Consider the following 17,510-nt stretch of genomic DNA (forward strand, 5'->3'; position numbering starts at 1 on the left):
GGCAAGGCTTTTCCCCCCACCCACCCCAATGATGCTTATTCCTGGATCCATCTCAGGTCAGGGCTTGAGTATTGCACAGAGAAGAGTGCTTAAGAGGTGCAAGGGCTCCTCTCCATAGTATTCTCCCTTGATATAGGAGAAGGTTGCATCATCTGTATGGTCTTCTGCTGGAGCCCAGCCAGCCTTTACCCCAAGGAGAAACAGGACTTTCCAGCCCAGATTCCATCCTTGTTCATGATGCCAAGCCACCTCTTCTATTCAGACCCAAGTGCAGGTCAGTGCTCTGTCTGTCTCTTCAGCATGGAACTCCTCCATAGTATGGCCAGCTAAAGTCCTTTCTTTTTTGGAGCAGAGAACGGTGGCACTGAAGCACAAAAGTCCTGCTACTATGCAAAAAAGGCATCTCTGGTGCTATCCATTAAACATGGCACCAATCAATGGTAAGTTTCAATGTACCTGGCATGGAGTGCCCTCGGCATAAACAGGACTTAGTGAAGAAGAGCCAATCTGGGTCTCTGAAGAGGATGTCTTTCCTCCAGTTCCATCACAGGGTGTCCTTCAGATGATGACAGCCTAGCTGTTGGAGCTTATGAATAATTTCTTTGCCAATTTAGTCCTAAGGACTGGAGAAGAAAGTTTGAGCCCTTCCTGACCAAGATGGAGAAAATCTTCCCACATATGGGTGCTGTTCAAAGTTCCCCAGAAGCTCATTCTTCTCCTCAGGGGCTTCCAGTAATGGAAGTAAATCTTCTCCATGAAGTCATAGATTTGTTTCCTTCAGGGTAATCCCTTTGTGGATTAGAAAGGGAAGAAGTGACATTAGTGCGTTCTGAGTTCTACCTGGAAGTTTCTCCTTCAGAACAATAGAGGTCTTTTCTCTGGTTTCCATCCTTCATTGAGGTTATAGCTCAGCATACCACGGTGTTTGGGAGAGGAGGAAGATTCCATGGGGATTCCTTCCAACCTTTACCGGACTTGCCACAGCATACATCTCCCCCAGAAGATGCTACTCATTTCCTGGGTAAGCTGGCAAAGATGCTTTCCACAGTGTCAGGAAGGAGGTAGACTCAAGAGTGAATGTCTTAGGGCTTTTCCATTTTCTTCAGCCTCTGGTGAAGCTGCTGGTATATAGACTTCTTCAAGCTCTACAGATGAGGATGTAGCTGATTCTAATATCATGCCTTCCAATGGCCTGGATCTTAAGTTTAGGATGCAACCCTCTCCATGTTTTAGGGTGGTTCAGCTTCTGCACCATTCAGTGGTGAGTTCACTTATGATCACCTTTACACACCTTCTAGAAAGATTCCAAAGATGTTAGACATGTTTCAGAAGGACTTCAAGGATCCATGCTTAGCACCTAGATCGAGGCTTATCAGCTGTACATGGTACAGTATTTGAATGAATGTGTGCAAAAGCTGAAAACTTTGACGGAATTATCAGACTTGGAACAAGCAAAATTCTACTGAGCTGTGGTGGATATAGAAGAATGTGAGAATTATCTTATCTGCTCATTGTAGCATTTAACACCATATCTGAGAATTTGGCCACTTCCATCAGAGTTCAAAGGCTCAAATAGCTGAGAGTAGTGGTTTTTGTGAAGATGTGCATGATCATCTGGTGGATGTTCCCTGTGTTAGGGACAATGTGTTTGGCAACAAAGTAAAGGAGACAGTGGCTGTAATTAAGGAGCCATGAGTCCACCCTAGAGTCATCGTCAGCAGTGACTGGTGACCAGCCAGACCCAGCACAATGACCATAAGTTTCCTACAATCATCCCTTATTCCAAAGATGCTCCTTCTGCTCTTTTCAATACCATTAGGCTTCTCCCATTCTTCTACAGCAGCAACTGACCACTCTTAGCAGTGAGAAGGAAAGGCATCAATTGAAGGCCCAGCAGCAGTCTGCGTTTGTCCAGGACCAATTTTTGACATCCTTGAAACCCGCCTCTTCCAAGTGGGGGTGAGGGTTCAGTCTTTCTTTCCAAAATGTCACCAAGGATCAGTGGGCCTAAAAATTGTTGAGTTTGGATACCTTTTGCATTTTCCTTGCCCTCTCCAACTCCTTTCAGTCTGCCCAGCTACAGGTGAAGGTAGAATTGCTCCTGCAACAGGTGATCAAACTTTTCCCTTCTTGGGATTGTGACCAGTTTTCTACTCCCAATATTTCTAATTCCCAAGAAATCAGAGGTATTGAGACCCTTCCTGGACCTGTGAAGGCTGAACAAACTGTTTGGGGAGGTTCAGGATGAACTCCCTCCAATTTAGGGTATTGAATGTGCACTATGGATCTGAAAGATGCTTGTTCATACATCTTCATTTACCCCTCTCATCAGAAGTTACTCAGGTTTCTGGTAAAGGATGTGTATTACCAATAAAAGGTGCTTCCTTTCAATCTCTCAGTGGCCCCAAGAATGTTCACAAAATGCCTTGCAGTTGTGGCTATGCATCTACGTAGACAGAGAGCTTGTGTATTCCCTTATCTGTAGGATTGGTTGGTGATAGATCTATCGTCAACAGATGTTCTGGAGTCCCTTGGAGCATCCATTTGACTTATTCAATCACTGGGGTCAATGGTCAACTTCCCCAAGTCCAATTTGACTCCAACTAAAAGGATTAAGTGCATAGAAGCCATGCTAGTCAAGGAGAAGGCCTTTCTTCCAGTTGAAAGAGCCACATTACTGATGAGCTAGTGGACTCTCTACTGCAGCAGGACTGCGTGGCAGTGAAATGGCCCTGGTTTTTCTGTGACACATGGCTGCAATGGTGCATGTAGCTCCCTTGGCTTGTCTGCACATGTGGGGCCTTCAGTGGGGTGGACCAGGAGAGGGGCCTTGGGTTAATAGTGTCTGGCAATCTGAAGGCAGCAAAGCGATGTGACAAGGTGATAGTTAAAGCCAAAAGGATGTTGGGCTGCATAGAGAGAGGAAGAGCCAATAAGAAAAAGGAGGTGAATAATGCCCTCACGTGGAGTGCAGTGTTCAGTTCTAGAGACAGTGTCTCAAAAAGGATAGAGACAGGATGGAAGTCGTCCAGAGACAGGTGACTAAAATGGTATGGGATCTGAGGCGAGGATCTAAATATGTATACCCTGGAGAAGAGAAGGTGCTGGGGAGATATGATACAGACCTTCATATGCCTGAAAGGCATTAATGATGCATGAGCTTCCATTGGAAAGGAAATTCTAGAACTAGGGGTTATGAAATGAAACTTCAGGGGAACGACTCAGAACCAACAACAGGAAATATTTCTTCCCAGAGAGGGTGGTGGATGCCTGGAACGCCCTCCTGGAAAAGGTGGTGAGGGCAAAAACAGAAAATGAATTCAAAAGAGCATGAAATACACAAAAGTTGAAGACATATTTTCACCTTTTCCTGGATGGTTTGCTCAACCAAGAAGTCTCATTACCTTGAATTCTAGCAGTTACACTAGACTAACTGTATAAGCAGTATACTGTGAATGGGTTTTTACCAGTTTTGACCATTAATGATGAATCCAATCAGAAAGCCCTAACCTCTGCATTTTCCAAACCACAGTTCATAATTCATTTTGACTTTGCAGACTAGAACATCTAAAATTAACATTTAACACTGTTTTACTCTTGCTGAGAACCTATCATGCCCTGCTACGGGAAGCTGTTATATCAGGAGAGTTTCCTAGCAGAATGCTACTGTAAACAAAAATGTTGATACTTAAATGACATCCAAATTGCTCTATAGCTATTCGATACATCTATTTTAGGCCCAATAATGAATGCTGTCGGTGATGTGAGCTAAATCCCTCATTTGATTCACTGGGATGGAGACGCTAACAAAATAGATAAAGTATATCCAGCAGTTAGACAGTGTGATTTTTAAGACTTTAACATTTGCAGTTTGCCAATCAGGCATTCTCACCTGGCTAAATATTAGGCCTACCTTTTAGAAAGTTCTGAGAGTTCTTTAAGCATGCTCGGTCTGAATTTAAAGAAAACAATGAATATAATATTGACAAGATCAATATGTTTCTTCTGAAACTGAGTTGGCTGTGTTTCATCTCAGCCTATTGCTTTCACAGACCCATTAGAGAATAAGAGAATATATTTTCTAATTTAATACACTATGATAATGTTCTTGCAAGTCAAGAGATTCCTGCTACTCAAATCTCTTAATTCGTGTAACATTTGTGTCACCACTCAGGAAAAGGATCTAGGTGTCATCATTGAAAATATGTTGAAATCTTCTGTTCAGTGTGCCGCAGCAGCCAAGAATGCAAATAGAATACTAGGAATTATTAGGAAAGAGAATGGAGAATAAAACAGTGAATGTCACAATGCCTCTGTATCTCTCCATGGTGCGACCTCATCCTGAGTATTTTGTGCAGTTTTGGTAACCACATCTCAAGAAAGATATAGTAGAATTAGAAAAGGTACAGAGAAGGGCAACTAAAATGATAAAGGGGAAGGAACAATTCCCCTATGAAGAAAGGCTAAAGAAGATAGGACTTTTTAGCTTGGAGAAGAGATGGCTGAGGGAAGATATGATAGAGGTCTATCAAATAATGAGTGGAATGGAACAAGTAAATGTTAATCAGTTTGTTTACTCTTTCAGAAAGTACAAAAACCAGAGAACACACAATGAAGTTACTAGGTAATACATTTAGAACGAATAATAGAAAATATTTTTTTACTCAACACATAATTAAGCTCTGGAACTCATTGCCAGAGGATGTGGTGAAAGCCATTAGTGTAGCTGTGTTTAGAAAATGTTTGGACAAGTTCCTGGAAGAAATTAACCATTATTAAGATAGAGTTGCAGAAATCCACTTTTTATTCTTGGGATAAGCAGTTTGGAATATATCTACCCCTTGGGATCGTGCTAGCTACTTGTGACCAGGCTTGGCCACTGTTGGAAACAGGATACTGGGCTTGATGTACCTTTGGTTTGACCTAGTATGGCAAGTCTTATGTTCTTATGTTGTCCTTTTTTCATTACCAGCTACAGCAGAGTCCAGAGTAAAAAAAATGCTCCCAGTTCTAAAGAGGCAATTTTCTAAAGCAAGAGATCAGTACAGAGTGTTTCCAAAATAAAAGGATATACTTAAGAGTAATTTTCATTCTGAAGTCCTACCCCCTACAGAATACAGTTCCCTGGAATTTTTTGGGCTGTTTTCCTGGTTATTTTACATCTGTTAAAGACTTTTTCCTTTCCCATTGCCTCATTTACACTACAAGCTGATTCGTTCCTCAGTGAACCAGCTGGTCTGTTCAGAGCCCCAGTTTCATTGATGAATAACATTTTTTATGTGAGTAACTTTTTTTTAATGCTGTCACTGGCAATTATATCTGTTTAGCTTTTCATATAAAAACATAATATGTACTATGATATTAAATAGCACTGAAGACAGAATGCTGTGGCTGACTGAATGACGCTTATTTAATTACTAATTACTAAGAGAGACCAACAGACTGAGTAAGCTCATAGTTGATAATGCAGCATTGCCTGCAGCACACATTTCTTTTTTCTTTGTTTACCAATCTGTTATGGGCTTTCTGTAAATGAACTTTCTCTCAAGCTTCCATTCTGTTCACCTAATTCAGGCAAATCATATTTTAATCTAAATGAACTTTGAGAGCAAGGTGAGCATTAATCTTGAACTGGGTGAAATAGTTTTCCTTTTGAAAGGGGGAATGCAGACTCAGTGGAATGGCCAGCATTTAATTGAGTGAGATTCTGACTCCCTTCAATAGAAGTGGTTGTTGGCATAAAGGCGATCCATCTGGTGTACAGCATATATCTTTTGTTGGGAGACATAATGACATGCTTGTTCTGTACATCAACAGTATAATTGATATTGCAGTGAAAAAAGTTTTCTGTGAGTCAGGACATCAGGGTTGATGGTTGGCTTGTGGATATATGGTATTTTATAGCATTTACCAATCACTTTACTAATAGATATTGCTCAAAGTGATATACAACATAAAATTAACGACATACAATAAAATTCTAAACCCACAGTAATAAAATAAAGATAAAATTCAGTATTGACACCTCCTCCCCAGTATTTTCATTCTATCTCTTTTGATTCCTTCAAGATTAAGTATTAAAGGTAATTGACATTAACCATGTTTTTATTTTTTTTTCCAGAACCTAAACAAATCCTCTTCCTCCCTCAGTTCAGGTGGCAGACTATTCCACAAATGTAGTGTTATGGTTAAAAAGGACCTATTTTGCAACCGCAACTGACAAAATGCCCTTACATTAGGTAGCCATTCTCAAATTCCTGCCCACCTCATACCAATTTAATATCCCTTTCAGGTGATGGGGCATATATCCCTCAAAACATTAAATGCTATTACCAGTTTTTTTATTTTACAGCATGCAGCCACAGGCAGCCAATGTAAGCTCAAACGTAGTGGAGCAACTGAAGTCGTTCTAGAGCTACTAATAATAATGCGTGCTGTCGTGTTCTGAATCAATTGCAGCTTACAAGTCAATTTCATTGGGCCCCTAAATAAAATGCATTGCAGTAGTCTATATGAGAAAGCACTAATGCAACAGTTTTTAGAGCAGACTTATGGAGGCAAGAAGAAAGAGTGCTAAGGTCAGGGAGAGCATACCTTATTTATATTCAGCTTTTCAGGCATTTCAAAGTGGATTACACGCAGGTACTATAGATATTACCCTGCTCCAGAGGGCTCGCATTGTAAGTTTGTATCTGAGGCAATGGAGGGTGAAGTGACTCGCCCAAGGTCACAAGGGAGCAGCAGTGGGATTTGAAGCCTGGCTTCCCTGGTTTTAGCCTGCTGCTCTAAGCACTAGGCTACTCCTCCACGCCAACATTCCTCAGCCTCTTTTATCAGTGCAAACATAAGCTAGGCGAATCAGGTGAATTAGAGATTTTTATCTTTCAAGGCATTTGAATTATGAATGTTTATGAAAGATAAGCAAATGATCAGTAATTAAGGTTGTCACCTTGGCAACTGGTGCTATGACACACAAATTTCAAATTTGTACTCCGTGCATTTTTCTGTGCTTTTATTACAGTATATTTAATATGAGTGTGATTGTTTCATGGTTAATCCTCAGTTATAAGCAACTGACATTTTTCTGTTAATTTGTGATTTTTAGTGGCTGGCAATTTTACAAATGAACATTTGTTCTTCCAGAAAAAGGGCAAATACCTTGTGCTTCCAAACACCTGTTCCTGACAAAACTGCTAATATTTGATTCAGAAGATGGGCATTTTCAAGGAGGACAAATATAAAAGAACTCTGGAATTCTCCCCTCCCACTCCCCAAATGGAAAATTGAAAAAAAATGTTATAACCAGATTTCATACAAAGTTACATCTTATCCCAATTTAGAAGATTTTGTGATTTCCTCTGATCTAGATTTTTCCTGCTTTTAAGAAATGTAGATTTTAAAAAGTCTATTCATATTTAACAAAAATAGATAAAATTCCAGAGCTTTCAAATATTAAATCTGAAGTGTACAGTGATAAGGTATCACTATGGAAACAGACAATTATTAGTAACAGGGACATTCATAGTAGCATGGTGCCACTACAGAGAAATATATTGATTAATGGGGAAATATTACTGCCATGAACATATCGATATAGAGGTTCATTGTAATGCACTGGGATGACCATCACTGTAACTGGTGATGGTCAAATCTACGTTCGTGCCTGTAGATCAAGGTACAGTATGTATGGTCTGTCATCGATGGGGTTGTCCGTAGTGAGTTGGCTTCATAATGGAGACAAACATAATGCTGACATTTGTGCTTATGCTGTGTGAGAGTTCAGTGACTGACAACCATAAGCATGTATGTTCTGGAATTTTACAATGAGAAAAAGACATGGCTTCGGCACAAAGTTATACCTATGAAGCAGAATCAGGTTTGAAATGAAACATGCTGGATAAATTTAAAAAGTGTGTGTATATATATATATATATATATATATATATATATATATATATATATATATGTATCTTTGCACTTGAATAACACAGAATGAAGCACTTGAAATTTGTCTTTAACTTTGACATAATTATGAAATTGACTACTGTACATATGTGGATACATATCTGAAGTATTTTTAAATTGCTTTTGCAGTCTTGTAGGTAACTAAGATGGCTGTCACATTTTATTATAATCTGATCATTTAATCCTGTCTAGCAGCTTGTTTTGTGTCCAAAATGATAAAGTATTGCCATAGACACAGATAATAGGTTTGATGTTCATAGTTCTGCAGTAACGTCATGGCAACAGATATTAATTGGTTAATAATGAAGTGACATCAAAGCAGTTGATCATACTGATACTATATCAGAAAGAAGACAGACATTAATTATTAGTGGCAAGGTTCATAATGCATTATTGTCGATATGGATGTCAGCATGAATGGAGACCAATTACTGCTTGAAGGTCAGGACATTAACACACTGTTAATACACAGATATAGATGTTTATCATGATACTGTTTGTCATCAAAATAAATAGTAAATATATCAATAGTAATATTAATATAGCATTGTCAGGAAGGCATAATAAAACTGTAAGTCTGCCTAGTAATAAGCTACTGGAAAACAGCCACTAATTATCAGTGATATTTGATTTATCAGGGTTCCTATCTAACTAGGGTATATACTGAATGAGAATAATCCAGATATGTAACAATTTTTAATATAAAATTTAGAACTGACTGGCCAAGGGATGCCTGCCATGGCCTGCTCGCCTTCTAAAGATGTTCCAGTTCCATGCAGCCACTTCTTCCCTGGAACAGATCATAAAATGAGAATTACATTAAGCTATAGAAGCAGCCTGTTCTCTGATTCCCATACGGTGGACCTTCAGAGTTGTGGTCACCCTGAGATTGCTGTTGATTAACAGGGGAGGAATCAGCTAGTCCACACACTCTCTCCCTTTCCTCACCACCACCACTTCCCTTGTCCAGGAATTACCACAGCATTCTTTCCCTTTCTTTCCTCCCTGGAAAACTCCCCTTTTCTATTATTATTTACATTCCCTATTGTAGCTCTTAAAAGCCCAAAGCTAGGATTCCTCAACCTCATTTACCAGTCTAAGTAAGAGGGAAGTGAATGAAAGATGTATTTTAATTTTAAACTTATTGGATTATAAATGTTTATGAAAGATACATGAATAATCATAGCTGAACTTCAAGCCTTGACGATTCACATGACTCTTCCTAGGATTAACCAAAAAAGCCAAAGTTTAGTGACAAGCACATAAAAAAAACTGACCTATAAACAAGGAGGTCAATATTGAGTGAAGCAAGTAGCAAGAACTTAGCTGGGGAAACTTATCCAGCCCACTTTGGCCAGAATGTTCAGCGGGAAATATAGCCAATGAATTCCTGTTGAGTATATCCATTTAGGTTTAATATTCACTGGATAAGTGTATCCTGATAACTTTAGAGCTGCTTTCTTTTTTTTTTTTTTTTATCTGGGTAAGTTTTAGCCAGATAATCACTAGCCTGCCTAAAACTTTCCCATTAGAGGCGTAAAATAAAAAAAATTGGGGGTTGTCCGGCTAAGTCCTGAATTTATCTGGACAAACTCTTTCAGTATTGACCTTCCTGTAGTTTAATCTATTGATCCAATTGCAGACCCTTTAAAGGGAAAAAGAATTCATGAACCTTGTTTGTTGGAACACTGGTAAAAAAGAAAAAGCATGGGGTTTCTTCATGGAGCAGCAGTGATACACTTGCATGGGGGGTAACCGCACAGAGCAGCAGCTACAGCCAAAAATGGCAGTGCTATGACTTCATCAGGGCTCGAAGAAAGCATAGGGACGATAACACTGTGATGACTGTGATAGACTTTGCCGTATTTGGGACAGATATGATAAGAAGGTTGAGCGACTGGGTGGAAGACTCAAGGAGGGTGTCAGTGTTGGGTTGCATTTTGGGAATTTTATATGCACATCTACCAAAAGAGGATAAACCTAAACTGAGCAGACTGGATGTGACATTTTGGTCTTTATCTGCTGTCATTTACTATTTTCATAGTCTGTTTTTAGTTATACCAGTTCTCTGTTTCTTTGAAATTCAGTGTATCAAAAAAGAACATTTCAGAAGTGTCCCCTTTGCCAGGAATTTGTTTCTCATAGCACAGTTTCCCTGCACTAAAAATATACATGCATCATTTTAACACTTGAATACAATAATATGTTTGATAGCAGCTCGGTATAGTACCATCTGTGAAGCATTTATCACTAATGCATTTTATAACTTCTTTTGGAGTAGGTTATGAAATAATGGAACTGCATCTTGGAACAGCATCTAGTGATCATTTCATAAACATGTATAAATCATTTTTAATTGGCACTTTCACTAAAAGCATTACCATCAGGTCAACATTTTGCAAGGAAACAACACTATTGGTTCATCTTGGACATTTTATCTTCTGAAAACTGAGGCTCTGAAATGCACTGGAAGGTTCTTAGATTTGCAGGAGAAAAAGGGATATGTAGGTGCCTCAGGTATTAATGTTTCATGATATTTTTTTTACTATGAAAAGAATAGAAAAATAAAGAAATGAATAATTATGATTAAAGTATTTCAATTATTTTCATTTTGTTTTCATTTTGAACACAGGATCCAGTTTATGGCAAAGGGAAACTGGGAGAGATTCAAGGTCTTATCCTGGGAATGCTGGAAACATTTAACTATGAACAAGTAAGTTCTTACAAGACACTCTAGAAATTGGTCCTCATTCTCTTGGCCCTCCATCATTCTTTCTGTGGATTTTGATAGTATTTCTTGTGTTTTTTGAAGTCTTAGTTAATTGTTTGATTTTTATATTCTGCCTTTCATAACTCATCAGCTACTTCAATGCAGATTATGTTCAGGTACTGTAGGTATTTTATTGTCCCCAAAGGGCTTAAAATCACAGTTATGAACTATGGAAGCTTTGTCAAGGCATTAGTTTCACTGGTATGCAGTGGAGTTGACGTGAAAAAAGCATTTAGGGGCATCTTTTGAAAGTGTGTATCTACATGTACGCTTACACATCCCCCAAGCAGATGTTAATGCATGCATGTATGCCTTGCTGTAATTTGTACACAAGCAGGTGCACGTCTGCTTTGAAAACTCAGCCTGAAGCCTGTGTGTATCTTCTACAGCAGATTTCAGCCCTACACGGGCTGATCTGAAATCACCCTCTAAATGTGCCAGCAGAACCCTTGCATCCTTTCTGATGGTACAACAGCATCTGGCGGAACTTCTGAGAGCTGCTTGCTCCCACTGCAGTCCTCTGATTGTCTCTGCAAGAGAATGAAATGGAAACTATACATTACTGGAAGAAAGCTGCAGATTCCAGACAAAAATAAACATAATTTAGAATTGGTTTTTTCTTTTATGAGGGAGTATGTTACACCCTGGGGGCAATTTTTCAGTAGCTGCAGGTAATTTTGTTCCCATGGACTTGATAGGCAATTTTCAAAGAAAACTACCTGCATAGGTTTTCTTTCAGAATTTCGCTTACATGGGTCACCAATAACAGAAATACCTGTGGTCTTTGCACCTCTTTTTTTCTGTGGGCAGAGTTAAGGGACGGGGACATACACGTAAGGATTTGAAAAGTCCATTTTCTGTATGTACTTTTCTCGCTGGCCTAATAAAGAAGCTCCTGGGAACACTCCTTTTTAATGCAGCTAAAAGTACTGAGAAGGGCAGTTCTCAGAGAGGCCAATTTACCTGCGATAATGGTGTGGGGACTACACCAAAAGCTATATGAGATGATACTGAGAAGGACCTATATATGTATAATCTAAAGGAGAGAAAAAACAGGGGTGATGTGATAAAGAGATTTAAATACCTGCAAGGTACTAATAATACACAAGAAGCAAACCTTTTTCACTGGAAGGGAAGTTGTAGAATTAGAGGTAATGATGAGAAGCTCAGAGGAGGGAAGGCTTCAGAACATCAGAAAATATTTTTTTCAAAGAAAGGGTGGTGGATGCCTGGAATGCCCTTCTGGAGGAGGTGATCTTGACAAAAATGGTAGTGGAATTGAAAAATGTGAGTGATGAGCTCAAAGGATCCATAGTGACAAGAGGATATAAATGAAGTGCATTAAGAAAATCTGTGCAAAGCGGGAGTTACAAACCAAAGCAGCAGTGGTACAGTTGCATCAGAGCTCCCAAAAAAAGCATGGGGGTTTCTTCATGGAGCAGCAGTGATACACTTGCATCGGGGGTAACCGCACAGAGCAGCAGCTACAGCCAAAAACGGCAGTGCTATGACTTCATCAGGGCTCGAAGAAAGCATAGGGACGATAACACTGTGATAGACTTTGCCATATTTGGGACAGATATGATAAGAAGGTTGAGCGACTGGGTGGAAGACTCAAGGAGAAAAGGGAGTCAGTGTTGGGTTGCATTTGGGAATTTTATATGCACATCTACCAAAAGAGGATAAATCTCAACTGAGCAGACTAGATGGGACATTTTGGTCTTTATCTGCTGTCATTTACTATGTTACTTTGTTAGCCAACTTTTTGTTTTTCAGATTCTGGCTTACTTTCTTCCACATCTGAGCTTGCAGCGTAATCAAAGACTGCCCCGATCCTTCTTGTTACCATTTATGAAAGAGGAGTCCAGAGTTGAGGCACTGTAGGCCTTCAATTGTGCCCCAAGACTTTTTCCCCTAGTAGGCCTCACACTGCTGTATCCCAGCCCTTACAGCAGCAATCCTGAGTAGCAGGCCACAGCCCACAGCTCCCTTCAGTACATGAAACATGTGCACCCTGAATCCCACTCATTAATGTCACTATCCAGTGTCTTGAATTTCCTATCCCAGAGACTCTGAATGTTACCTCCACAGCATCCCCAATCCCTGCTAACCCAATTTTGTCAACATTTGGGTTGTTTATCTAGGACACTTTAATGGGCTGATTGCTGCTTTTTAACCATTATAAAGTATTGAAACTTAACTTTTTTCAGCTATCTAGAATGCTTTGTTCCTCTCAGCTATATAGACATGTTTAGTAGAACTAAAAGAAAGGCTAAAAAAAACTTTCCATTTCACTGTGTTCTGTCATTTGTGGAGTTAAAAGCACAGTGGCAAGTGTTTGTTAGAGACTGCGTCCTGTTGTGTTGCACTGTTATTGATATTCCTTAGAAAATCTCTCATAAATTGTTAAATGCATAGATTATCTCTGTTGTAAATAAGGTGGTGCTGTAATAGTAAAATCAGATATTGTTTTCCCACACTAAGCTCAAACTTTTCATTTGCTTTCAAATAGACCCTTTTGGAGACCACCACCAACCTGCTTAACCAGGATCTGCACTGGTCCCTCTGTAATCTAAGGACCTGCATGACTAGGGGCCTGAACCCTAAACAGGATTACTGCTGTGTCTGCCTGCAGCAGTACAAAAGAAGGCAGGAGGCAGCTGATGAAATCATCATTTTTAGGTACCAATAAACTCTCTCTCATCATGTTACTCTACACTGATTAATCTGTTGGAGACTGTGAAATACTGATTGGCAGCCAATCCTTGTTCATCTGTTTTTTAACACCAAGTAATAGTGTGTTTGTTAAATTATCTTGGAAACACCTGTCCCTGATTGCCGGTAACCAAAACATTATTCTTCCTCAGCTTTTCAGTGGCTTGTGTAAAATGAATTGGAAGGTCTCAGGCTTGCTAATGGTGCACAATATAGAATGTCTTAATAAGAATTGATGAACAATTCAAATAAAAAAGGAGACAACTGGATACTATCAATTCATTAGTAAAAAAAAATTCTCCTTTAAATTTTGTGCAATTTATCTGCACTAAGATAAAGCAAAAATCTTATATAATTGTACAAAATTTAAAAGATTTTTTTTTTTTTTTTACTAATGATGGTACTTCCATGTGTCACATCATAGGCATGTGTTGCCTAGGTCATGCATCTGAAGTTTTTTCCTTCATTTAAAAAAAAAAAAAAAAAAGCTGTTGGGGCTAAAAGTTTATTTACCGTATTTTTCGCTCCATAAGACGCACCTGACCATAAGACGCACCTAGGATTCAGAGGGGGAAAATTAAAAAAAATAATTGTGTGCTAAACTTGCTCTGTCCCCGGGCGTCTGTGCGTCTTATGGAGCAAATTAGGGGAGTGCATAACATTTTTTATTGTCCCCATTTTGTTTTCGGGTCTGGGGAGGGCCATTTCGGTCCACTCCCCAGATCAGAAAACTTTTCTATCTTTATCTTTTTTTTGTGGGACACCCCCCCCCCCCCCCAAGACTGCCAAAAGTCCCTGGTGATCCAGCAGGGGTAGGGATTGATCTCCTGCACTGGCGCCATCGGCTGCCAGTAATCAAAATGGCGCCGACGGCCCTTTGCCCTTACAATGTCACAGGGGCTACTGGTGCCATTGGTCGGCCCCTGTGACATAGTAAGGGCAAAGGGCCGTCGGCGCCATTTTGATTACTAGCAGCCGACGGCCCAAGTGCAGGAGAGCGCTCCCGGACCCCAGGGACTTTTGGCAGGTCTTGGAGGGGGGTCAGGAGAGTGGGGGTTGTAGTAAATTAATTTGGCAGGTCTTGGGGGGGTCAGGAGGATGGGGGGGGGTTGTAGTTAGATTTTTAGGGTGTTTTTTATATTCGCTCCATAAGACACACAAACATTTTCCCCCCACTTTTGGGGGGAAAAAGTGTGTCTTATGGAGTGAAAAATACGGTAATTATTTCTGGGTGCAAGCATGTCTCGTTATAATAACAGTTGGTACCGTACTGGTTGAAGCAGAAAGGACAAGGTTGAAGCCAAATATTTTAATATTGTTTCAAGAATAGGGGATAACTGAGAGTTGGAGATGATTGATCATGCTGTTGTACTTTTTTGAACACATAAGCCACTATTAAAAGAACAATAAGCACTTGACTTTGGCAAATTTTCAAGCAAACTTAGGGTCCTAGGCTTTGGGCTGAACATATTTGTTTATCATTAGGCACCTAAAACTTGAGGTCCCTAAATTTAGGCCTGCTATTTTTATTTGCCTACTTTTAGGCACCTAAGTTAGGTTAGCACTGAAAATCATCACTAAGCGCCTAACTTATTTCCCTGATTTGACCTGCCCAGGGCTGCAGTTACTCAACTTTTAATTCACACAATTGTTTTGCATTTTAGGAGTAGTACACAATTATGCTTTTCTCTAATGTTTATAGGTTAGGGTAACGTGCTATGAGTGTTCACTGAAAATGTCCTGTAAGTACTGTAAATTTTCAACAGTAGCTCTGAAAGTGGAAGTGCAGCCTACAGCAAGGAAAAGAACTGCAAGATGGGCACCTCCAGATTCAGGTTGAATAAAATTAAGAATAGCAGCCAGTTTCATGGCTGAAGCACAAATGACCCAGAACTGAGTCATCTATATATTAGGATGCAGGTACATGGAATGAGAAAGAAGAGAGAAGGTCTGATTTCTACTGTAGGGGCAATTCCATACTGGGCTATATAAGTGGCACTGCTGGATTCAGTCTCTGAGGAGGCTTCCCCAACGCTTGAAGAGCAAGAGAACCTAAATCATCAGTCAGTCCTCGCTAGTAGGGGAAAGAATGAGGTAAACAGTTTAAAAAAACAAAACAAAAAAAAACCTCACAGAGATATTGATGTCTTGATCCAAAAAATATATGTCCTGAAGACAAATCAGCCTGTAGTTCACCAGGGCTAACTTGGTCACAAGCATCACACTCCCAACAGCAACAGTAAAGAAATAATCTGTTAAGAGCAAGAGCTAGGACAGGAAATTAGAAAGAAAAATAATACTTTAAAATTAAAAATGTTAGCACCTCTTTATGCTAGACCCCCTTCCTTTTTCCCTTCCATTTTAAGAAAAAAGGTGCTTTAGGGGAAAGGCAGGCTTTAATCTCCTCTCTCTTATCTTTGGTATAGGTCATTTACAATGAAACATGAAAGGTTTCTGCATGCTTCAATAAAGAGATTTATGTTTAGACTTCAATAAGTTCTTTTTAAATTAACCTGCTCTGGGGCATCCCACAAATATATCATCTGGTGTTAATTCAGAAAGCCATCTCGGTGCAGGGCGGTCAGATAGCAATCTTTTTTTTTTTAAAGAACTCCTTGGTGAAAAAATAAGTAAAAATAAAACCAACATAGAAAAATATAAACTTTTATCTTTATCTTTCAGCAAAGGTAACAGACATAATTACCATTAAGATTGGAACTTATTAAGTACTTTGGTCTTCTGCTTTGTTGCGATGTGTTGCAGCCTTTAATGAGCCTCTAGTCTTTATGGCAATTAGATTTCTCTCTCATAGAAATGAAAAATGCAAAAATGAATTCAGGTTTTTGTCATTCAGTACTTTGATCTACCAGTCTCTGAAGTTTTGTGTTATCTAAGCATCAGGGCTTCCTGTTGTGTATTAGATAATCAGTATATCTGTGTATTTACTGGAAAAAAAGCTGTGATATATCCATGTGCTGTAGATCAAGAAGCAGTGTAACAGAAAAACAATTAACTTTGTAGAATGAAACTGAGAAATAAAGTAGTAAATATTAGCACAAAATTTTAGGGTTGCCTTTAAACTTTTTCTGATTTTGCACCAAAGGTTCTTTCACCTTCAAGTATTATGTTGATATTTGTTCAAAGGCTATCTAATATCTGACAGGAGTTTGTTTGTCAGTCCAGTTCCAAAGGAGCAGATATCCAATGTGGAGATCTACAGTTATCAAGGAACTTCAATAACTAGAACGATTCAGATTAAAATTGACAAGTGTTGTCAGAACAGTGTAAGGGCTTAAAGAAGTAACTTGTAAGCAACTGGAAAAAGGGCACCATGCCATTAGGGGAATAATTTTATTACTGCCCACATTTGTACAAAGTCTGCAGGTGCTCTTTTTTTTTTTTTTTTTTTTTTAACTTGCAGTCTTTACACAGATTTTCAAAGAGAAAGTACATGCATATTTTCCCTTTGAAAATGTATCCCAGAAAAACTACAAACATAGATTTACATCTGCTAAGTTGTGTGGGTAGATTCTCCCAGAAAAATGATGCACATAATTCCAAACGCCTCCCACTTTGACACACAAATAGGGGGCAATTTAAAAAAAAGTAAAACATTTCCACAGGTAAAGCTCTGTTTTATCCATGAAAAGAGCTTTTAAAACTACCCTCCCTATGAATTATTGCTCTACAGCACTGTGTACATGGCAACTGATATTGAGCTATAGAGGGTACAAAGTTGGAAAGACTTGTGTTGTAATTTAAATCTAGACTGAGGTATCTAAGAAACAGTAGTGAAGATTTTTTTTCTTCATTGGTGTCTTTTTCATATATGACCTTGCCTACATCAGTAGGGACAGATGCAGATTTAGTCAGCAGCTATAGCTGTTGCTGGTTAGGTCAAAGAGGTGGTAGAGGAGAGAAAGAGTGCTGTCTCCTATAGGAAGACATAGTGGGGAAAAAAGCAGAAAATCCAAGAAAATGATACAAAGGTAGTCTGTGATATACAGTACCAGAGACTGGAGAAAATACAGCAGGCTTATGCAATCAGTGATCTTGTTGG

General features: G+C 39.2%; 1 protein-coding gene across 5 annotated transcripts in view; it reads left to right on the top strand.

The window, feature by feature from the left end:
- Positions 1-17,510, top strand: part of VPS8 (VPS8 subunit of CORVET complex) — an 818,099-nt gene that overhangs the window by 608,771 nt on the left and 191,818 nt on the right. For all 5 annotated transcript variants that reach the window (XM_029606199.1, XM_029606197.1, XM_029606196.1 and 2 more), the window contains 2 exons: positions 10,598-10,678; positions 13,248-13,417. In XM_029606199.1, coding sequence (XP_029462059.1) covers positions 10,598-10,678; positions 13,248-13,417 — 251 coding nt within the window. The remainder of the gene's footprint in view (positions 1-10,597; positions 10,679-13,247; positions 13,418-17,510) is intronic.

This window comes from Rhinatrema bivittatum, chromosome 6, assembly GCF_901001135.1.
Source record: "Rhinatrema bivittatum chromosome 6, aRhiBiv1.1, whole genome shotgun sequence".
Taxonomy (NCBI): Eukaryota; Metazoa; Chordata; class Amphibia; order Gymnophiona; family Rhinatrematidae; genus Rhinatrema; species Rhinatrema bivittatum.